The sequence below is a fragment of the Aptenodytes patagonicus genome, chromosome 3, assembly GCF_965638725.1.
Source record: "Aptenodytes patagonicus chromosome 3, bAptPat1.pri.cur, whole genome shotgun sequence".
In the NCBI taxonomy this organism is placed as follows: Eukaryota; Metazoa; Chordata; class Aves; order Sphenisciformes; family Spheniscidae; genus Aptenodytes; species Aptenodytes patagonicus.
The window spans coordinates 71,385,458-71,410,871 of NC_134951.1; the positions used below are offsets into that span (position 1 = coordinate 71,385,458).

The window sequence follows — 25,414 nt, forward strand, 5'->3', positions numbered from 1 at the left end:
GACTTCCTTCCCCAAGAAAGGGACTTCTTTCAGTTCCCCACACCAAGATCCAAAGATCTCTAGAACAGCAGGGGTGGTTCATGTTAGATTAACATGACTCCATTAATTAAACATGAGTCCATTAATTAAAAATCAAATACAAAAAAGCAATATATTCTCAATAAAAAGTATAAATTACTAGCATAATATGGTATAGCACTCCCTTGGTATCTCACACAGGGTTGTTAGCAAGATAGAAATGGCAGTGTTCTCTGTGCCTGAATTGACTGGCTTGCCCCAAAGCAGCATTCCCAATACTATTTGGACAATTTCATTTTTTACTGTTAGGGATTGTAACCAAGCTATTAAATTGTCCAACATATTACTATCAAACCAGGCCATTTCTACAAGATGCACTACTGAGCCTTTCAAATCAGCACATCTCTGAATACAAATTATGAATAAATAGCCCTTTGTTCCTGTACAAGGATTCTCAAATGCGTAATCAATTACCTTTTGATTTAAGGACAATTGAAAGCTATTCTCAGTTTGAAAATAATTTGAAAGAATCATCTTTTGTAAGAAGCGATTGTAATTGTTTTAATTGGAAGCTATTACTGTGCTATTTAGAACAGTTTGTTTGTGCTTTGTAAAATCATTTGTACAAAAAAAAAATCTGAACAGTGGCTTTGCCTAAAAAGGGAGTTTACAGCTCAATGACTCTACTTGATGAACACATACACACACAAAAAAAAATCGTATCTGCAGAATTTGGAGAATTTGATACTTGGAAAAACTACCTGGAAAGAGAAGTCTGCCTTTATGCACAACTACGAATGACAGAGTAAGAGGTTTTTCTTCATACTCTTCTGTGGAAAAGAGCAAACTGTGTGAGGTACAATGGACAAAAGACTTCTCCTCAGCACAAGTATGAGAAATTCTTTTTATAGTAGCTTTGTGAAAGGTGCAAACTGCTTATTCAGACACAAACCGTTCAAAACATATACATAAGAAGTGGGAAGCTTACAGTCTGTACAGAAATGTAAGGAAGAAACTAAACAGAAGTTATGTCAGCTTCCCATTTTCCCATTATGTTAGCTGCTTTCAGATAGGGAAAGGGAATATTTTCCATTCTCACTGAGTAGAAAATATACAGAAAGCTCCCATGAAGTGACAAAAAGAATAAGGAGTATTTACAGAACAGAATCACAGAATGGTTTGGGTTGGAAGGGACCTCTGAAGGTCATCTAGCCCAACCCCCCTGCCATGAGCGGGGACATCTTTCACTAGACCAGGTTTCTCAAAGCCCCATCCAATCTGACCTTGAACACCTCCAGGGATGGGGCATCTATCACCTCTCTGGGCAACCTGTGCCAGTGTCTCGCCACCCTCACTGTAAAAAATTTCTTCGTTATAGCCAACCTAAATCAACCCTCTTTCAGTTTAAAACCGTTGCCCCTTGTCCTGTCACTACAGACCCTGGTAAAAAGTCTCTCTGTCTTTTTTATGAGCCCCCTTTATATATCTAAAATCCACAATGAGGTCTCCCCAGAGCCTTCTCCAGGCTGAACAACAATAGCAGTCCCTGTGTATGCATGTGTATACTTTTATGTAACTTAGCACAAGTTGATACTTGAAAATGACTTCTCTAAAAACAGTAAACAAACATAAGAATACTTTCAGGAATTGAACTCTTCGGGGACAGCTTATCGTTTCAGTTGTTCCACTATCTACTTTTTCTATCCTGACAAGAACCAGCCATTTTGGATACTTTCTGTTATAAAAGCAGAAGAATTATTTAATATTTTAAATGAAACCACAGCATGGGTATAGTGAGAGATGTATTTATGAATTCCATCACAAATACATGGAACGTATTTCTATCACACATGGAAACTACAGACCTTTGTCAAGAGTGCAAAAGATGAAGAATAAAAACCACCCCAGGCTATAGTCTCTTTCCTACCTCCAACATGTGGTGAGAAATCCTGTTGTGCAGGAAGTGATGAAATCCTTAACTGATAAAGTCCCAAATGCACATATCCAACAACAGCAAGAAAACAAGCAAAAACACATCTCAGATGTTATTTTGCAACAAGATCTACAATTCGTTTCAGTGAAAGGATATCTTGCAGGACTGTCCTTCAGGGCATTGAGGAACCCTGTTTGTTGAGAACCTGTAGAAATAGAACCCAAAATTACCAGCTGAGTAAGAAATTGGACTACAGGCTGTTTTCAGCATAGTTAACACAATTACTATTTGAAGATCAACTGAATAATCATGGAATTGGTTTACTAACATAAATCTGAGATTATGTTGCTCAGCAGCAACAACATCAGAAAAAAACCTTGGGTAAGTTATCAGGTCTCACATCTGCAGGATATTTTCTCAGTCATACCAAATTGATGCATGCATACTTTCCCATGAACAAGATTTCTGATTATTCCTGTTCTTTTCAGACCTAATATGCAAACAAAAAATTATAAGCTACTTTTTTAGTTTCAAATACTATTTTTTAAAGCAACTTTTTTACTTTGAAAAATTTATACTATAAACCCAGATCCTCAACTTTCTGTCCTTTGTTCTGGAAGCAGCCAAAGTTCTCTAGACTATAATCCTGCTCCTACTGCACCTGCACAGAAGGTTTTTCTAATAGGTGCTTGTTGCCTCTGGGCAAATAAGAGAATATCTACTAGTTGAAAAGAGCTCAAGAGCAGCATGCTCCAATGAACTAGAGATGCAAAAGCATCCACTTGGGTTCCACAACCATGAGATATTCATCAAAAAGGACAATTTGACAATTTTCTGACAAATATGCAACAAGTGAATTAGTCTGTAGAAACTGACTCAATGTCACATAAGGCACACAGTTTGCATTTTACTTTATAATTTAAATGATTTAAATGCATCAGGCTGAAAGTCTTTCCCACAGCAAAAAATTTCTTCTTAGCTAAATTCATCTGAAGATTTGTATGAAGAGAGAACAACTTTGTCTTTAAAAGAAAAAAGAAAAATATATATGTGTGTGTATACACATATATATTCTCTAGACCTGCCCGGTCAATTTTACTGTTTGCCATTAAAAAGGGAAAGTTACTTACCTTGTATTTCTGAGCCTTTTCAGACTCTCATAACTGGTTCTTAGCCTCAAGGCACAAGACTAGTGGAACTTCCCCCTACCTTCTTACTATTTTTAGGATCCTTAATGGCAATGGCAGCAGGTAGGTGTGATCTCTATTCCCTACTGCTGGTCACACTCTTCCAAGCAGTTCCCAATATATCAGAAGGAGAAGGTTCCTTCACTGCAACATACAGCTGAAATACTGATGCTTCAAACAGAGCTGAGTAACTGTGAAGATAGGCACTACTATTGAAAATGTGTTAAGCTTGGGGAGATGGAATAAAATCTTGCAAGACAATACCTTTAAAGTATCTGATTTACTAAGTAATTTTATCATCTTCAATAATACTACGTGCAAACATTCTTAATCCTGGAAAGTGCAAATTTCCAACGAATGCCTCAAAAGTAAGGCTGCAGAAAACAAAAAGTTAAGATGTATCTCATCTTGTCATCACTTATGCCCACTAAAAATTATAAAAATGCCAGCTTGCGAGATTTATTAAAAATGAAACAGATTTCAACAATTTTTCTAAATCAAGAGGTATTACAAGAAAAAAAGAAAACGGGTTTCCTACGTAATCAACAAGGTCAGAGAAAGAATTTCCCTGTTAAGATGAACCATAAAAGGTTTTTTTTTGTTTGTTTTGGGGTTTTTTTGTTTGGTTGGGTTTTTTTAAGGTCAATGCCTAGAAGTTGCTATAAATATCCCTCAATCCCTTCCTAAAAGGATATTGTCAGAAGGCATTCAGTCTAACACAGGATATCTAGAATAAAGTGTTGCTGATGGGAAGGTAAGCCTGCCAGGATCATCTTCAGAAGAGCTAAGAACAGGATTTGATTAAGTCAGCAGGACTTCTTCTAGAATGAAGAATTTTGCCAGAACTTGTGGAAATACATATGGATGACTTTGAAACACTGCAGGAAGATCATAGCCCCAGGTCTAAAAACTGAGACTTTATTCAGACCCACTAACACAAAGCACTCTATGCCAATTGCAAAGATTCAGATTAAGTAACTGAGAATCCTGCTTAATGGTTAGCATCAGCTGAAGAACTGCAGAGCTGCAAAACAGAGCAAAAAATGGTTGAGTGGTAACTATTAGAAAGGCAGGTATGAGGACTTCTAGAAGCATGGTAGACACAGAGAGAGTGGAGTGATCGATGTGATAAAGAAACCTTATTTGTAAAGAACTCTCTTTTTGGACACAGTCAAGGTTATAGTAGGTAAATTGGAAAGCTGGCCTTGAAGCTCAAACACAGCAAACAAACATCAAGGAACTAATCACAATTCATACCTGCTCCCATTGCCTTTGAGGACCAGTCTTTAGAACTAGGGAGGTTTTTCCTGTGTCATCCAAGGTAGATAAACCTTCATAGTGAGAAGGTTTTACAGCTGATATACTTAAACAAGTCAGCATTTAACACTTACTATACATTATCTGTAACACCTACACAGTGCTAAAGTGCTGCTCAACCACACAGAGGCACAATTCTTTTCTCTGCTCTTTGTCTAATTCACACTTAGAATTAGGTATGAACACTGCAAAGTTAAAATCCACTGGATAACTTCACTTGACATACAGAACGTGAAATATTGGCATAATATTGGTAATTCTTATGCTGAAAACTGCAAAAAAAAAAGCACTGTAATGTTTATGAAATACAAGTAGGCTAGCTTCAAAAGTAGCTTTATATTGTCAGACCGGTGTTTTCAACTACTGAATTCTAGCAGAGCAAGATGACAGAAAAAACCCCCATGCTTCCTTCTTCTTAAATGTAAAAAGTGTGCGTGTATATGCTCATATATGCCCAAATAAATTTCAAGGATTTGAGTATTAATGGAAAGTGTTCTCTTTCCAATAATTACTTTTCCCTTTTTAAATAATATGTACATCTTTTCTCTGCTCTTTCAACTGATATTAGAAATGCTGTATCTGGCAGTGAGACCAACTTGTTGATCCAGACTCCCCCAAAATTAAAAGTGCCCCTAGCTCTATTCTATGTGCTAGATTTCTGAGCTACAGGAGACCCACTCAGTGCTCTTATCCTTCTTTTATGAAGCACAAATAAGAGGAGTTCTGTTTCTTAAAATACAGATTTTCATCCCTGCACAGTGTAAGTAATTTAGGAAATTGAGCACAATCTGGCATATTTTTCAGTAAAGCATTCTCTAGATATTGCCATTATCAAGTCAGCTTTATAAATGTGTTATAAACTGAAATTATTACTTCTATCAGGTTTCCATTGTAATACGGAACACAAAGAAATAAAAAGACCACATTTCCAAAATTATTAAAGAAACACTGTTCAATGCAATATCCTATATAATTAGTGAAAAGATAGAACACCCTTAAGCTTCCTAGCGATAGTGGGTTAAAAAACCCCCACAACATACAAAAGGTCTTTAAAGACAAGTCATATAACCTATTGCTATAAATTAGAACATCATCATCATATGGGAGCTAACAAAATTTGTTATGTGTGTGGAAAAAAAAAGACACTACCCAAAACAGTCTTGAAAATACTCTCCCTCAAACCCAATCCAGAATACAAATAAAAATCAAACCCATGAATATTCATTTTCCTATAGCTTATCTAATTCACTTCATTATAAATTGGTTATTCTCAGAATGTCTATGCAAATGAAAGTAACTTGTGTTAAAAATAGTGTAGAAAAAGATGTAAAACTAAAGAGCAAACAACAAAAAGTGTAAAATAGCTCCAATCTATTTCCTAGCAATTTACCTGTTTGTTTGGATGGCAAGTGACCCATGCTTACAGTTAAAAAAAAGCACACAAGAGTTGTTTGGGAAAATGACACTATCTGTATACTTAGACATACAGTATGTGTGCTGCTTTTCCAATAAACTGTCCATAAAAGGACAAAAAAAATTAAGAAAATTAACACCGTATTAAGATAAAGCCAGCGCTAGATCAATTACTACCATGACCAGGGTCTACTACAGACCAGAATGGGACTCACTGGGGACTGTGAAGCTTCAGAGAAAAGGCAAATAAATAAATAAATAAATAAACCCTGAATGATCAAAAGATTAACTTAAAAATAAAAAACTCAAGCAAATGGCTACATACGTAATCTGATTTCACCAGCATACTTACGAAGGATGACGTGGGTGATAACGAATGCAAATATAAAGACTGTCAGAAAGGACAGAGATAAAATAAACATATAAAAAAATCTGTAGTTTCTTTTCCCCACACAGTTGCCTACCCAGGGACAGTGGTGATCAAACCGTTCTGAAATGAGAGGCAGAAGAAAAAAAAATGGAAAACAATTAATAAAATGCTGTTTATTTGAAAAAATCTCTCTGAATACTATATTAAAACTCATGATTTAACTGGCATTTGCAAATTAGCCACAGAGAAATTCTTATTTAGAAAGGAAAAAATAGAAAAGAAAAAGGGACTATTTTAATGAAACCTTACAGCTTTTAAAGAAATCAAAGCATGGCTGAGGTGAGCTCCTGTTAAACTAACAGCATTATTGTGATAAATTGTGCAGTTAGACCAATAAGCATGTATTTAATCACTGTCACATGCAGCAGTACCAACTCAATTGGATTTTTTCAAAATAAGGATTTTTTTCTTCCAGTGACTCTTCTACTCAAAATTGGAGTTTTTTATGCTGTTTTATTTACATCTGTCATGATCACACCTCTGACTTATGTCTACTATCATCTCATCCATCCATCAAGGTATATGAAATATTTACACCCTCCCACTTCCTTTTATTGCTTCACTCAAAATATTCTCCATTCCAGACCACCTATTTTTCCACCTAGAGTTGACACTGCCATACAAAACCATTCAAAACAGCAAAACCATTCACATAAGCCATTTTTCAAGTGTTAACATTCAGACGATCTTGTAAAGTTTGCTTATACTTTTTTGGGGTTTGTTTTTAATAATCTATTCAATGTTGCAGAAATTTTCTGTAAACCACACGGTAAAAAAATTGGTAGATATTGTCTGAATGCTCTGTCACCCTTTGCACTATAGGCTCCCTCTTCTTTTTACTAAACCAAACCCCTTCCCTTTATTTCCCTGAGAGATTAACTCATTCATGAGACAGGAAAAGGCCAGGGTGGGTCAGAAACTAGTGTCCCCAACACAGGGGAAATGCCCCAGCGCTGGAAAGCAGCAGAGGGAACAGTTCGCTTTGCTTCTCCCCAGGCAGCCTGGACCCCCTCTTCCCATGCCAGTACGCTGGGTAATGGAAACAGAGCAATTGTCAGGAAACAAACCGGCATTTCCTAACTTTGCTTTGGAGAGATTACACTGACAGAATTTTAAATTTTTTAATCAAATCCAAGATTGTAACATAAGACAGATGCTCTCACGCTGACTCCCTCTCACTGTCTGATCTTTGTCCAAATCCTGTTTTGTTTTCTGTGACTTTTATGCCTCCATTGACGTACAATATCAAACTATTTGTAATTCCAGAGGAAAGGCGAGCTATAAATTTGAAGTCCTTAAGCCTATGTTAAAAAGGCACATCTGTCCAAGCACACAAGTTTATTTTAGCTATGGCTTTATGTTCAAGACCTGCATTAGAGGTTTTCCTTGAAGGACGTATTCAGGATTATCTTAATTTAAAAAAAAAAAAAAAAAAGTCAAAACAACAGGCACAACAGATTTCTGAGTTCACCAGACTTTCAGGGTTTTTTTAAATGGTTTTGCGTGACAGCTGTTTGGACCACATGTTCCTGCCATAAATCTGTTTCAAATTCCAGTGGGGCTATTCAAGGTGAAGTTACTGAACTTTTTTAGGATAAGGCTTCAGAAACACTTTGATTTAATGAGTACTGCTGAGAATACTAAGAACTAAACACTCTAGTATCTAAAAGGGTAGGCAATAGTACCTTTATTCAATGCAATACAGTTGTATTCCCAAAATAAGTTGACACTGCATTGGAACAGTGCTTTTTTTTTTTACATTTGTGCTTCTGAATGAGTCCCTATGTTCTGGTAAGCACTTCATTTAATGGACACCTAATACAACACATGAGCAAATAATAACACAAAGAAAAATACAGTTATAGAGCCTTTTAAAGAGCATAATCCTAGGGTACTTTTGTACCCTACTGCTTCGGGGGGGGGGGGGAAATCATGACATGTCTTTGGAAGACGAATTCCGTATATACACATTCATTCTCTTCTATGCTGACACAGTAGGAATCAACAAATTATACTGACATAAAGCTCAGTTTCTAGCCATGGAACAGTATATGTAGATATCTATTTGATAGATTCAGATAAATGCAGACAAACAAAAACACACACATACACACATCCCCCATCTATAAACACACATACATGCATACACATACATAGATACTCCTTACTAAAGACTGACTTGATATTTTTAACCTACTTGTCACTCCTGTCCAATTTCTGTCTTCAAACTTTCTTGATAAACTGAAAGGCCCTGCTTTCTCAATAAATAGCTTCACAATGATTGGTAAGGTAAGTAACTACCTAAGATGTTTGTAAAGCAGAAATAGACAGAAAAGGCTAGTTGGATATGAAAGACACTGCTACAGTGTTAAATCTAAATCAACTCTAATGAAAAAGGAGAAGTATTAAAGGGTTTACATGAGCGTTATGAATGAACTGGACCTCGTTTTTCTCAGTCATAAAAAAGGGATATGACATTTATGTTATATGCCACAAAACGGTATATTAAAAAGCAAGGGATTATTCTACTCAGCAGAGCACAAATACGTAAATGCAAGTTAAAGATAATAGCCTTACAGCTTGTGAGCTGCTCTGGTTAGTTATTAATGCAAGAGAAAAAAGCCAATCCTGGCAAAATGAGCAGACGCATACTAAGCAGAAACTTCTAATGCTGTTAAATATAAACTCTCTTAAATCTAGAGCTGTTTCTTCTTCCTTACAAAAAGACATGGCTTAATAAGTATTAATGAAGAAATAACACAATATCTTAAGGTTCACCTCTGGCCTTCCAGATGCCTGTAAACTGAACAACCAATGATTTGGAAAAGGAAGCTCTGTCTGACATCTTTACTTGGCTTGGACAATGTTGGCAGCAAAATTAAGGTTTACCTTCACTGAGAAATGAAAAACTACTGATGCTGAGAAAAACTGGGAATTCCGGCCCTCGTAAACTTGAAATGCAGAGCAAATATAAATGCAACTGTTATGAAGAATAACAGACTGTTTAGAGGTGATGACTGCAGTTCTGGTTTAAAATTATAAGGTACAGTTAACATACTGCTGTATTGAATCATACATTTGTGACAAGGTTAATGTAAAAATATTTGAGGCAAATTAAGAGAATCAAAACATTGGTAAGACAAACTCTTGTTAATAAAAAGTGTATTAGAACTCTTAATGAAGGAGGAAGAAAGCTGCAAAGGCTGAAAAGTTTGTCTACGGAAGCATCCCATGGATAGAAAAGTTGTGATAGATCATCCTCCTGCACTCAATTTTAAGCAAAAGCAGCAAGGTATTTGCCTTCGGGATGTGATACGACATTATAGTCATATCTACCTAATCGAAAACTACTGCTAAAACAGATGGCCCAGCTTCTCCCCTTCTAGCAGTCCTGTGAAAAATCTCTTACCTGTGTGTTTATGGCGCTCTGTCCTTAGGCCAAGCCTGGTGTTCATTTTACCCTGCGGGGAGCTGGTTGACAGAGCCAGATGAACTTAAAACTATGGTTAATTTTCTGTTGCCTAGCTCCCCAGACCAGTTCATCACAGCATCAGACAAACACCAAAGCTGGCCCAAGTGAAGCAGTGAGAACACACTGCCAGAGAAGGGATGAAATGACCCCTTCAGAAGCAGCTAAGTGTTAATTCAGCTTAGCTGTAACACCAACCAACACTTAACAGGACTGCAGGAGAAATCCAGTTTTGATTAATTTTTCAGGGTCTGAGAACAAAAGCTGAAGCAAACACAGAAGACTGAGAAAACGTGTGAACAGTTTATAAGGTGAAGTGTCAATGAAAAGAGGAGATGGGTAAATGGAGACTAAAAATGCTGCTTAAAGACCACAGAAAACTAAAGAGGTAAGAAACCTCAAGAGCTGTCAGTAAACCTGCAACACTGACTTTATGTTACTAGTCTTTCCCAAGTGATCAGCAACTTTGAGTTTGAATAACAACTTCTGAGGATAACCAGCACCCCCATAACCAAATCCTAAGGGTGAGGCTTCACAAGATAACCGAGCCAATCTAAAAGCTTAGTAGCAGTGAAAGAGATAGTCACATGCTTCCTTTCCTGCCACTTCATCCGCTTCCTTCTTTCACTGTCTAAGCTGCTGATGAGTCAGGTCAGTTCCCTGAACCGTCAGGAAAGAAAAAAATGGAATTATTTTGTTCATTGCTTAGTGAGAAAAATTGACTTACCAATGGCTGTGTGTTACTAAGGGCTGTGTGAACAGGCACAAAGGAGAGAATCACACAAGTGGGGAAAAAAAAGAGGGTGAAATTCAGATACTGTCCCTTCGGAAGCAGCAAGTTGTCAGCATGACTCAGTGGTCTCATTAACACTCATCTAATAATATATGCTAACTGGGTGACAGAAGAACATACAAGTTACATCATACTTTAGGCATTTCTCTCTGTTTTTACCTTCCCTGAAACATTTACATTTGAAAACTTGCTTAAGAAACATTAACTGCTGGATATCTTGGATAAAAACAACTGAGAACATTTCCCATTTCAATAAGCAATGGTCTTCTAGATGGAGAGTGTTTCCTTCAGAAGCCACACTGAAGCATGTTCCCTGCTGCTCAGAACCAAAGAGTGAAACCTCTACTTTTCCACAGCACGGCACGTAGACTCTTAAATACTTAAATGTTCAGCTTCCGTTTTTCAATCATTACACTCCAGGAAATCATGTACAAAATGACCCCAATGCTCTCCTTGCTCTTTCAAAACATTTAATAAAAGCTTTATAATATACAAGGAACAAAAAAGCATTTTTACACAGAACATTTGTAGGCCAGCTTGGCCCTTCAGTTTGCAGCTTTTCTCGTCTGTTCTCACTGTGATCTCAGAAACATTTATTATTATTTATGAACTGCTTCCTTTTTCCTTTGCTCGACTGCATCACTGCACGCCAACGTACATTTTCTAAAGCTTAATGTGAAGGCAGGTCTCAAAGACAAAAAGTCTACAGGTGCAAAAATATCTAGGTCACATTACTAGGAGATTCCAATGAGCACAAGTTAGAATTCACTTGCTAATTCTTCCGTCCCATTCAAGTAAAGCGTTGTAGGGCAAAGATACAAACCTAAGGCATTCACCGAATGCTACCGTCTTTATTTAACACACGCAAACGTGCATCCCATGGGGATGCGGAAGAGTCAACAGCCTGCTATTCAAATCTTGCATCAGTCTAAATATCACATTACAACTCAACCAACTGGGCCAGCATTACTCAAAATTACTTTTGATAGTAGCAGTACAACATAGGACTACAAAGTCCATTGTTGTGGACACACACTGAGCAATTATGTAGAGATACTGACACATCTGCACATATTTATAATGATGACAATTACAGCTTTTTGTAGGACTATGATGTCATGATATGACCACATCTATTCAGGCTTATTGACTTGATATTTTGAATGACAAATGGTACTTTCAGAATTAGGTTGCTCTTGAAATGTTTAGGAAAACAAATGAGTTTTTTAGAAGTCCATATAAGGAATACTTTTTATTACAAGCAGTATTTATTTTCTTCTAAGATATGGCAGTTCAATCCCAATAGCCTACTGAGAGTCATGTATGCATGCACAAAACCAGATATAACCATGGCATTAAACCCTTTACAGTCAAGAAAATTGTTTATTTAATCATATTTAAAAAAACACTGATGGGACTTGCCATCAATTGGCAACAGCAATCAAATATATGGATCAGTTTAACTTACACAACATTCACCTGTGTGACAGTCATTCCCCTGACAATGCCTTTGCTGTTACTTTTGTGGAATGAAATCAGAGTAGAAATTTATATGGAAAAAAAAATGGTGAATAACAAAAGACCAGTTGCAAGTTACATTTTTATGTATGCTGATGTTATTTTAGAACATCTGTTATGGACAATGCACAATGGATCCTTTAAATCACCAAGCTTCAGTACTTTTGTACTCTGAGCCCAAATCAAAACACCCCAAGAAAACCAAATAGAACAGAAAGAGCCTTCTAGCCTCAAGTTTACATTTGGGAAATACTCACCAAAGGTTTACTCCAGATTACATTCTGGACACTACACTAGTCTCTACAAGGTGATGCAAACTGAAGCAGCAATGTAACATTGGGAAAGATAGGCCTCTATTAATGAAATAAATTAATAATGTGCATGGATATCTACAACAAAAAGTCAATCAGAAACACAAACACAAGGGCTACTCAACAAATATTTCACTCTCTCAATCATTTAAATACTGTCCCAGACAGCTAAGCTATTTGTGTGGGTTTTTTTAAAGAAAATCATTTGCAATGTCAACTTTTTCCACACTAATCAACTTCAATAGCGGCAGACTAATGTTATTCACAAAAAGAAAATAACATGCTTCATTTTTTAAATAAAAATAGCACTTGATTTATTAGGAAAACATCCAGCCATTGCCCTAAGATAACTCATAGTAATTAAACTATATTGTCATATACCTCACTTCACTGCTACCTCCAATAATAAATGTTGACTAATTAACAACAAACCCCTTTGACTGCATGCACATTAATGGTGACATTTTCAAAGGCAGCAGCGGCAGTTTAGAATGACTGTTCTTTGATAGGTACGGAGAGTGCACAGCAAAGGACCTCCCTGCTTAACAACCTCTCCTTACATACCTAATCTTGTCAATACAATACCTTCTCACACACTGGGAACCAAACAAGTGCCAGACACACACCCAACTGTGGAGGAAGAGAGTTAAAAACCCCAACTTGTCCCTAGGGGAAGCGTGGTATCCTTACCAGGTATCAGCATCCACAAAGTTCATGGCTTTGTTCCTCTCTTTTCTACATGAAAGCACATTTTTTACACACTTCCGTTGCTGCCTTGTGTCTGCCTTTGAATTCCTTAACCATCTTTCAAATTGTTATTGCACCAATTGTAAATATTTGTTTATTTTCTTAGGTTCCTCTTTTTTTTTTTAATTATTTTTTCCTGGTAATTTCTCTCTTTAATTTTTACTCTGACATCTGAGGTTTACAACACCATTTACACAGTTGGGTATTATGACCATCTCTGCTTTTTTTATATGCAGACCAATACATAAGCCACAACCTCTCTCTGAAGTAACCTGTAACAGTATTATCTTTTTTAAAGAGACTTTCTGCCATGTTTCCCAGTGCTTTGGCTTAGACTTAAAAACTCTTTGACACACATGCCATGCTCCCTGAATTTCTAAAGTGCATCTACTATATATATATGGCACACCCATAAACAAGTAATATATCAGTTCCCTAAGTGCTGGTGTGTACTCCATTTGGCAGCTTTTTGGGTGCCCCAAAAAGGTAGTACAAACAAAAAGAGCCAAAGCCATTTCTCATGTAAAAACTGGGAAAAAAATATACAAGAAGAGGAAAGGAGAGAAGAGGAGGAAAGGAGAGAAGAGAAGGAAAAAAAGGACATAGCAACCAACTTTGTAGTTTTAACTGTTCAGCTAAAGAGTCACTTCAAGAGGCCCAGAGCTAAGTTTTAACAGGTTCAAAAATCAGGCCCCAAAATGAAGTGAAAATTGTACTCTCTTCATTGCAGGAATTGTAAGGAAAGAAATAGGCAACGGTCACGAAAAGGAACTGAAAGCAAGAAGGGAGATAATAAGGTAATGAAGGAAGAGTGCTACAGAATGGAATTAAAACCAAGCAAAACAAAATCCTGACATTAAGTAAATACACACTGATTAGAAAGGACCACGAAGTCCTGGGAAAATTACTCTCAGACACAGTGTTGGTGTTATAAAACCCAAAACGTTACAATGCCACCTCTCAGCCTGTTTTTGAAGTAATTTGTGTTCTCCAGGCTGGAAGGTGGTGGTATCTGCAGTGACTACAGGGAAGAGCTTCTCCCAGAAGACACTGGTAAATCTCACTCTTTGTCTTACATTGCGTGTGTTATATGTTACACGTGTTTTCATAATTAATTCCCATTATAAGAAAATAAATTTACAACACTAGTGCCTAATCTGGGAAACTACTTTTAAAAACAATTGTTTTATTCAAATTCTGCTGTTTGGCATACTGCTGGGTGCATAACACCTTGTATTTTTCAAAACAATAAGTTAATGTAGTCCGGTCAAGACCAAAACCAAAAGACGATGGCTATAATTGCCTGGGAGAAATGCTTTACAGAAGCAATGATTTAACCAGAAAGGGGGTGTCTATTGGCTTCTAATATAGCATATTTTCTGTCAAAATTTGTCAAAATCTTGACACTTGGTCTGATGTTTAGGATCTAGAGAAAAGCAGTCAGACTTACAAGTGAGAGGAATCCTATCTCCTACAGAAAACAGAAACATCGACAGAAAATGCCAGTATGGTACGTGCGCCTTCAGCACTACTGGCATCCTGGTTCCCCCATCTCAAAAAGTTTATATTAGGTACAAAGAAGGCCAACTAGGATCCATCAAGAGCTACTGAAAAGAAAGGGGTAACCCCCCAGGGTTCAAGAAGGCCTATGCTGAAAATTTATGAGAGCGTGAGAATATTCAGCAGGAAGCATCCCCGCGTGCTCACCCTCTTCTCCCGTTCTTCCCCAGGGATCCACTCTGGCCATGGTGGGAAACAGGCTACTGCATGAACTGAAACTTTGGTCTAACTTAGTATGCCATTCTCATGTTCATCAGTGATCTCTGAAAAATCAAACTAAACGTTTCAAAGTTAAGTTGTGACATCCAATTTCAAAAATTTGAACTTTGAATCATCTGTGGGAAAACAATCATGTGTTGAAACACACAGAGTGGAACTGGAGAAGAGAAGGTATCTTAATCCATCAGTCACAGGCAATTTACGATATACAGATTTTGAAACAAATAAAAAGGCCATATTCTCTTAGATTAATATAAATGGTGGATCTCTTCTTCCACCATACTGGATTTTTGCCTTAGTCTAAATCAGTTAGTTCACCTGATAAGCAAAAACTGTGGCATGTGACTGTAAGGAAGGCTTTAGACATTTAGATTAGTGGACTAAGTTGCTTTACTGCTTGCTAATCATTCACTGTTTCTCGTTAGTCATTCAGTACTATGTTTAAATAAATTGTTTGGAAAAGTCAGTTGCTTCTTGTTCAGTTTTTATTATAGAAATCAAATTAAACAAGACAAAAATTTATTAAAACAAAAAAAAAGGAAATTACACAGTTGATGTTGAAATCATCAAAAATAAATTAAAAAAAAAGGTCATTTGATAATTTCAGAAGCAAGCCCAACCACTGGCTTCTTACTAGCATCACACAGTGCAATCAAAACCTCTTGTCAAAACCCAGCAATTACTAGCTTGAGTTTATGCTCAGAATTTATGTCTGCTGTGGTTTTTTGGGGGGGTTTTGTTTTTTTTTTTTTAAGTCTTTACCTCTTGTGTTTATGTGTACATTATTTTAAATTCATTTATAACTTTTAAGCAACATAATGGTACACAGAAAACCCTTGAGGGGCTAACTTCCAACTGCCATTCACAGATGCAGTTAAAGAAAGTAAGTCAGAAATACACCCAAGATATTTGCCTTAGGACAACCAAATTTTTTAAGGCATTACATAAATGCAACAAACTGCATTTGTATGAAAATCCAGATTTTTCTGGATACTACTACTCCCTTAGTAAAGCTAAGGGAGTTTGAAGTATTACTATGGGTAGAACTCAAATTAATTCAGGGGTTTTTTTAAAGCTATTTCTTCATATTTTTATCCAAATATGCTACATATCCATTTTTAAAAAATTTAGTGATGAAATGAAAATCAGAAACAAGATCAAGTAACAGATATGCTTACTAGACAACAAGAAAGTTGGGATTAATTCAAAAGGTGGGAAAAAACCAACAATGAATAAATTTTTGTACGTACTTACATATTTAAAATGCTGCTAAGGTTTCCTTACAGAATGAAAAACATCAATAGAAAATACAGAATGAAAAAACCTCTCTTTCACACCGCATTCATTTGCCCAGTATCATAAAACACCTTTAGGTAAAAGTAGCGTATTGTTTTTTCTGAGCAGTAAGTGCTGGTTTGAAGAAAGACTCCGCTCCTGTATCACACAGTCTCTGTAGTTAGTTTATAACTATGCAGCAAAAGCTTCAGGAACTGTGTGGTAAAAAGGAACGCATAGCCATATTGGTAGTGAGTTGCAATCGTAAGTTACTTAAATATCCGTATGCATGTGAAGTACGAATATTTTTGCATTGGTTTAGTTACATCAGTAAGGAACTAGCAAATGATAGTGGCACAAGAACGCTCATTGCTATTATAAGATTTATTCACAAACTGAAATTAAATAAAAGTATCATCATAAAGACAATCCGAACTTACGAGTGGAGGTAAACTGCGTAACACATTCTGATTAAGTGTACGCTCTTAGACTATTAGTTTTCCACAAGTACATGAGCAATCCGATTTTCTTGACACCTATTTTTCATAGAAAGTTAGCTGCAGGTACTTCTAAATTTCACTTTTTGCATTCAAAACAGCTGAATATTTATATGACAAATACCTGTACCTAACCAGGAAACAAAAATACTATGCAAGGTACCCTGAAAAAATCAGAGTTTATTGTAATTCCCATTAAAAACAGTGAGGAGAAAAACCACAGCAAATTCATTCCAATAAATGGATGGAATTATTTTAAAACAAATAACTTCAAATTAAAAAATGTGCAAGAGGAAGTTACAATGATCATACCTATTTTATGAGCAGAAAAGACTAATCTTCTTGGATACAATTATCACTTAAATGAGTCATTTGCTCAGACTCTTTTCTGATGTACATTCATAATAATTCACATCTGTTGCTTCATCACAGACATAATCAAAAGACAAAGATTGTTTAAGTTGTTTCCCCTGCATCACTAATTGTATGTTTCACAGAGCAGGTTTTCCAAATTTAGTATGAAAAGGACACAATCAGATTACAGAATAACCTGTAGAAAAATCCTTCACATCAGTTTATTGAACAAGCTGAAACTCTATTTTAAAATAAGCTTCAGGATGTGTGCATGGGAGTTGCTGTTATTTAGGTACTCTCTCGGTAAAGGCAACAGCCTTTAACTTTTATATACTGCACTGGTCAACAACTGCATTTTCACGTTACCAGGTTTGTTGAGCAATACCAGGTTACACATCTGATGTAACATTTTTCTGAAAATGTGTCAACTGCAATTCATAAACATCCCTACTCGCCAAGTTCAATAACTTTTACAACACTTACAAAATTCTAACACATCAGAAAAACTTACTGAAAGAACCATCTACAGATACCGATCGATTGTATAGGGCCAAAAGACTAAACTTTTCACTCTGATGTTAAGTGTACTCCCTAAATGAGTATCTTCTAAACATGAAACTGTAATTCTTCCAATGACTGCTTTATATCTAAAAATATCACTGCTGAATGCTGCAATTACATTTCTCAGCTGGAGACATCTTTCTGCATTATTTTCTTGAATGCATAAGATCCAGGCTTAACAGAGTGCTAATCAGCTGCACTAAACTCTAAATGTGATCTAATTAACTAGAAAACTACTCAGATTTGATTGGTGGGTTTTTTTCGTTTGCTTTTAAATCCAAGCATATCTTAATCACCTTGCCTGCCCTCCAAAGAAAGTAGTCATGAAAGAAGACAAGATGTTCAGAGGAAAAAAAAAAAAACAACCTATCATTACAAAATATCCTTAGGTCCTGACATCATCTACTTACTCTCAAAATAGCATGCTCGCCCAGTAATTTCTTATGGATTCTGACTTTAAAATTTCTAATCTTAAAACTGTCCAAAGGTAAGAATGACCTACAGTGTATATTCTGGTCACAGTGCAAGCCCTAACCATTTGAACCACGCCTTACAGTTAGTCTGAAATGAACCGGGGAAGCAGCTCCTTGCCCTCAATTCAGTTTGGTGAAGGAAACAATTCTGAGACCCCCCATAAAGCTTGGTTCTCTTCGCACTAGACAGTTCATCGCACATACTATGCAGTCCTATTTGAACTGGGTGTGTTCTTTGTCTTGCGGAGCAGGTTAGGAGAGATGTACGCATCAGAAGTTGTTTTTCCTTCCTAGATTAGCAACAACTATCCGTTAGGCCAAATCTCTTCTTCTGCCTCCTCCAAAATTCTTAACATTTAACAGAGCTCATAGGAAAGAAGGATGGACACAGCGAGTGACCTCATGAGTAATCTTGTCACTAACTGATTCTTTTCTCTGTCATATCAAAAGTATTCATAACAATATACAAGCTACTAAATTGAACATATGCCATATCTTTTTTTACTCACCTACGCAGTTATCACAAAGGCTGCAATGTGAGGCACGAGGTGGGCGGAAAATCTTGCAAGTAAAACAGTATTTTAGTTTCACTGTCTGTCCATTGATGATCACTTCTTTTGTTCTGGGAGGGGGGCGGTATCCTCCTGAACTGGAGCCATTTGCAATATCTAAACATGGAAATACACCGTATTAAATTTTTCACATGAGCTATGGTGTATGCACAGAACTATCCCTGATGGCAGCTTATAGCAAGTTTCAAATTTATATTAACACACTTAAACAACTTTTTTCCCTTCTCATTCCCCTAAAATAACACGTAGCAAAAGATAATTAATTACAAATAGCATTCATAGCCAATCAATCTGAATTAAAAAAATACACCCAAACCCAATTCTCAAATGCTAACAGCTACCTTGATCCCAAAACTCTTACACTCTCATATTCCCTAATAGGTCAGAGAGAATACATTAAAGACAACTACGACTACTCGTGCAGGATGGTAAAACCTGGACGAGTTATCTTTTGGGTTTTCCTGACTTTTTTAGAATTCCTGTAATAACAAATAGTCTCTCTACAAGTGCTGCAGCAATTCTACAATCTAATATAGAATCTGCACATTTACTTAAGCAGCTCTGTCATTAGAGCTTGGCATACGGTAGAAATAAGATCAATCATCAATTTGAGGTCTCTGAAGTGCTGTGATACAATGGAGCGCATTCAAAATAGTATTTCACAGCTCTTGCTGTTTCAAAGTTTGAAAATCTAACTCCCAGTGTTACTTTTACACATCTTGAAGTTTGTTTGTTGCATAAAAATAGTTTCCAACTACCTCATTTGGTACAAGTGGTGGGGGTTTGGGTTTTGTTTGCTTGCTTTTGTTTTATTTTAGGACATCAGCATTCATTTTTCCAGCAACTAAAGGACTGATTAGGCTAAATCATTAAAGTTCAATTTTGTCCTTTAAATGCTCCCAAGCTGAGCTATACTCTGAAAGTTGAACATGTAAAAGTGGTACCTTTTTCTCAGTTTATCTGTTCCTGTGTAAGCACAATCAAATCAAACCACAGAAGTGAAAAAAACCTAAATTATTACTCTTGGACAGGCAGAACAGAAGAACAATAGGAAAGTAAAATAAGTTATTTTCCAATGTATGAATGAAACTACATTTTGAAGTCACAGTCACCTGCACAACTGTGTTTTAAGTTGTCCCCCTCACTTTCATGTTGGACAAGCATGGGGCTGGATGACAGGTTACTAAAAGATCCATGACTTCTATTTCAGCTCAGATTGTTAGAAACGTCACCCACAATTACAATTTCTGCCAGGTCTGCAGACATATTTACACACCCTACAAACTACACATTTTCCAAGAGGGTGACTAGAAAGCCTCCTACCTAGCAAGGTATTCAAATTAGTGACAGCAGAGCTGTGCTAGCAAAGGTGTAATTATACAATATGCTAGATTTGGCAGCAAATCTAGCTTAAGAAGTTCCCATCTGCAACATGCTCACACGCATACATCAATAAAAGTATTGGTGGGACACCACTGTAAACTTGACCATTGAAACAAATAGACTTCAGAAAACTCTCTTGGAGAAGAAGGTGGAAGGAGGGGAGTAATAGCTGAGAATGATGGAGTCAGGGTGTGAAGCTCCTAAGCATCCCTTATGAGAACGAAGTAGTGAATACTGAAGAAACAGCAGCTTAGAAGCAGCCTACTAGACCCTGATGAGGTACAGACATTTGCTCACGTTGGATCTAAACCAACCCCTGCAATGTTCTTGGGATGCTGAGCCAGGTCCTATGATCTGCACGTGGAGGTAGGGATTACTGTGTGGCTCCCATAACAATCAAGAATACTGATTTTGACCTCAAGGCCAATACTACTTGACACAGTATTTTTTATTAAATAAGTACTGCATTACAAGCTATTAGTGTATTTACATGCTGAAGCATAACTAGACAATGAAAGTTGTTTAATGTGCAATGTGGACATTATCTCAAGTTTCCTATTTTTTTTGTTTTTACAGTTATGTTATTTAAAAGAAACTCATTAACTAAATGATTGTGATTTTAAAGCACTCTAGCAGATACAAGAATTTGATGAGGTCAATAGAAATAATTTAATTTCTTCAGGTTAAAAAAAAGTAAAAAACTTTTTTTTATTTGCTTGCATAACAGTTTACTTGTCCTCATGACACACCAGTTTAAGTAATTTTTGATTTTTGCATTCTAATTCAGAACTAAGCTGAAAAGATGTTCTTTTAGGCCATAGCACAACTGTGCTTATACTATTTAAAGCTTTACAGAGACATGGATGATTCCTAAATCCATAAAACTGGGAGGAATTTCTTATAATTCAGAGATTACATTTAAAAAGCTTCCATATTTACAATGAAAACTTCTTTTCTGTAGAACAAGTCATCATAGGCTGCATGAAATGCTGAAATACATAACTTGTAGTACTAGTACAGATCTACGCAAGACAATACTTTTTAGGGGAGAAAAATGCCATAGTAAGTTTTTGTTATTAAAAATCCCCTACAGCTGATTTTAGTTACTATCACTGAAAAAGAGAAATATATTTTAATACACTGTACTTTCGGTGACATCATCACCAGCAGGCTTGTAATATTCTTAGTCCTTCTATAAATCCATGGGCCTTACATAACAGTGTTATGCCCATTTCTGACCATAGTCTGGTCAAGATAGACTGAAACTGAACAAAGATGCAGGTCATTAGCCCTAATTAGCTTTTTGTCCAATAATGCATTTAACATGTGCATGCATAACATGTTCATTAATAAACCAATGATTTCCATTTGATACTCACACACAAATTTAGGTGCATAATTGTCAAAAATACTAATGAAGCCTGAATTTTATATAGGTGTAGCTTTCTTATACTGCTAGAAATGCTGATGCATTGAATTTCCTAAAATAACACTAATATTTCAGATTTTCTTCTTTTACAAAATCTTATTATTCCTGAATTTGTACACAATCATTGAAAGAAAATGACTTAAACCAGTCAAGGTGAATTGTTTAGAAGAAAAATGCTTTTTTCTAATGAAACATTTACACATTAAAAAATGCACATTGACTAAAACCAGTATTTCCCCACCTTTCAAGAAGTTCAAAAAGCGCACTGTATCTATTTTATTTTAAAATGGGCTCTGGCAGAATCTTAAAGGCAACTTCCCTCTTCTCTGGTGGAGAAGGGAGACTACTGGCCAGCCCATTTTACTTACAATGCTGGTTTTCTAAGAGGATTTCCTTCCAAACCTTTGCAGGGAAGTTCAAGTTCAAAGGGACAGCAAATCCTAGCCCTCTGAGGAAAATTAATCTCAAAATCCAAGGGTGAAAGCTGATGCAAATGAAATTAATGAAAACAGTCTTGCTGACTTTCCATGGAGTCAGGATTTTACCCACAATCCTAAATTGCATAATCAAACCCGGAAGTCCCAGACTTTCTGTTTATTAACAATTTTTTTCTCGAAACAAGCAACAGGGCAAGGTCAAATGTGCTTGGATTTAATCAGATTTATCTAACCTAAATGTGCTAAACATATCCTGGTCTCACAGTGGTTTTTCAGACTTCAACTGGACTGCTCAAACTTGGGTTCTAACACAGTTAAATCTTTTAATATCTTTATATCTTTTAATATATGCAGTCCCTTTAAGGCATAATAAGATTAACCTTTACAGAATCGCCTTCCCCAAATAAACCTCCATTTGACCACTACTTTTTACATTTTTCTCTTCTAATCCGTTACTGATGTAGTAATGCAAGTTATTTTACAAAAAGGTTAAAATTTTCTCACTAATGGGATTGCCTTTCATCCTCTCTGCTCTGACACATTTTATAACTTCTCTAGCAGTGTTAAATGTTTATGCACTAGATGGGGCTCCAGCATTTTTATTACCCTATTACAAAAACCCCAAACACAATTCATATCCTTGCAGGACCAAGGTACTTAAACTGCTGCAAGGAAGTCACTCCAAGTATTTAATGGAGATACAACACAGTCTAGCAACCTTCTAATGTGACAGCAAACTCCACTTAGATCTCTCAAATTATTATGCTTGAAACAAATGGGAGGTGCTGTTTAGATCTGACAGAGAGGCTGGAATTTTGTATACATATCACCAGGATTCTCCCGCTCAATCAAGCATTCGCTTTTTTGGTCAATTTCCCTAAGATCCTAGGACAAATGGTTTCTAGAAGGTCTCTCCGTGTTGTGTCTACACAAACTTAACAACCACGTTATGCAAGGCTTGCCGTCAACTTTAAAGGGTCACAATTTTAATCTTCAAACAATATCATCAGAAAAGTTAGTAACTTGAAGTAGTTGTAATGTTTCTTGCTAAGAAAAACAGATAATGCAATGAAAAAAATCTTTATGTATGACCTATAACATCTGAAGAACAAAAAATCCAAACAAACAAAAAAAAACCCTGCAAAAATGCAAACCCCCTCTAAGAAATGTCTTCCTCTGTATTTAACCACTTAAATCTAAGCTACATGCTTAACAACAGTGGGCTACAAGAAGAAAGAGGTTTTTTTGGGGTTTTTTTAGGGAAAAGAACTTAATCAAATAACATTTTCTTGTTTCCAGACAGTAATCTCGGGGACAAACAATACTGGGAACCTGGCTTAGACTGAAACCAGCAGCTGTTAACTGCATTCTTCACATAATTCTTCATCTGATAGCCAACAAGAGATACCAACCAAATATCATTCCTGACTTTAGATAAAAGACTTACTGCCTCAATTTCAGAAAAACCTATGCATTATTTTCTTAAGAGTAGAATTGCATCATCGTCTTGAAGTCTAAAACTTTATGTGAAAGGTATTCTCGCTCCCAGAAAGAAATGTAATCTTTAGTGATCTGCTGCGGGAAAAAAACACAGAGAGTAAGAGCTTTCTGAAAGACTTACCTGATGCACAAAGTAATTTCACTAAATTTATTTTAAGAATGTTGTTTAAAGCATGCAATATCAGGTATGACTATTAGCCTATCAAGCTGGTATCCCACCTTTGGAGAGAAAGCAAAACATACCCACGTTGTACCCACAAGCAGTATGTATTTGTTCAGGCTATTGTCAATTCTATGAAATGCCTATGCTGTGGCATAGATTTAATTTTATAAGGCTCTAAGGAAATTGAATTCTGCATTTCAAAACAAATGAAAGACAGGCATGGAACTGTGGAGAAGTCTCAAATGTGATCTTGAGCATCAATGACAATTAGAGAGCCGAAACAAAAACAACTTCCAGAGATGGTGTGCTGGTGTGGCTAATACACTGCGTTCAGGGCTTTAGAAAAGGCAAAAGAAAGCAAGCAGAAACTGTGAACTGGCCTGACCTCGTTGTACAGAATAAATTAGGAAGATATACATGAAGTAAAATCCCAAGCATTTCCTTGCTGTAGATGGGTCTTTTTAAGGCTGGAAGGATACATTACCATGATCATCTTTTTATTTATCTGCATCACCTATACAATGCAAAAAATACCAATATTGTGGAATAATTGTTAATCTTGTATGCATCAAATGGACAAACACTTTCCCATCTGTGAAACCCATTCTGCTGGATTTGGTTATCCTTTTAGGCCCTCATATTTAGAAGTTTATTATCCTATAAACATTTTTACACCTGAGGTGACTTCACACTAAACTAACTACAAGAGACATATCATAACTGCAAAGAGGTTACAAAATAAGGCTGCTCTTAGTTTTCATATTCCCATAGAAACAACAGCCTCTCTCAATATAGTATTTTGTGTGATCACAAAAAACATGCTTATATGCACCATGAAAAGGATGCAACTACCATTGGAGCTGCCCTGGAAAAAATGACTTTTCAATTTTCATGAAAGTTATAATCGAGGTAAAAATACTACATCAACAAGTCTAATTTCCCATTTAGGGGAGGGGAAAAAAAAAAAAGAGGTCCTGTTGCATTTGACTGAGATTATAGCACTTTTATAGCAAATAACCCTACATCATCTTCAGTGATTTTGCATTATATAAGCCTCCTGCATCTAGTTGCTTTTGTTCTATTATCTTATATGAAAAAATACTAGAGTATTTTAAGACCTATGCTCCTCCTTCCCTCTCTTAGGCCAAACACATATATTTCTTATAGGTCATGTTTTCTAGACTTCTCTGTCTTGCTGCCTTCCTCTTGAGTTTCCACACTGTGCTGGTTTTGGCTGGGGTAGAGTTAATTTTCTTCACAAATCCATTTTGGATTTGTGCCGAAAACAGTGTTGACAACACGGGGATGTTTCAGTTACTGCTGAGCAGTGCTTACACAGAGTCAAGGCCTTTTCTGCTTCTCACCCCACCCCACCAGCGAGTAGGCTGGGGGTGCACAAGAAGCTGGGAGGGGGCACAGCCAGGACAGCTGACCCAAACTGACCAAAGGGATATTCCACACCATATGACGTCATGCTCAGCATATAAAGCTGGGGGAAGAAGAAGAAAGGGAGGGATGTTCGCCGTGATGGTGTTTGTCTTCCCAAGTAACCGTTACACGTGATGGAGCCCTGCTTTCCTGGAGACGGCTGAACACCTGCCTGCTGATGGGAAGCAATGAATGAATTCCTTGTTTTGCTTTGCTTGCGTGTGCGGCTTTTGCTTTACTTATTAAACTGTCTTTATCTCAACCCACAAGTTTTCTCACTTTTACTCTTCCAGTTCTCTCCCCCATCACACCGGCGGGGAGTGAGCGAGCGGCTGTGTGGAGCTTAGTTGCTGGCTGGGGTTAAACCATGACACACTCGTGGTGTCAAAAACTGGACAGTGAACTGACACTCATTATCACTAGGTAT

General features: G+C 36.6%; 1 protein-coding gene across 4 annotated transcripts in view; it reads right to left on the reverse strand.

Annotated features, from left to right (window-relative positions):
* ZDHHC14 (zDHHC palmitoyltransferase 14) overlaps positions 1–25,414 on the reverse strand; it is a 116,466-nt gene that overhangs the window by 19,398 nt on the left and 71,654 nt on the right. For all 4 annotated transcript variants that reach the window (XM_076333792.1, XM_076333793.1, XM_076333790.1 and 1 more), the window contains exons 3-5: positions 18,585–18,743; positions 6,221–6,358; positions 2,108–2,156 (exon numbers count right to left, since the gene is read on the reverse strand). In XM_076333792.1, the coding sequence (XP_076189907.1) occupies positions 2,108–2,156; positions 6,221–6,358; positions 18,585–18,743 (346 nt within the window). The remainder of the gene's footprint in view (positions 1–2,107; positions 2,157–6,220; positions 6,359–18,584; positions 18,744–25,414) is intronic.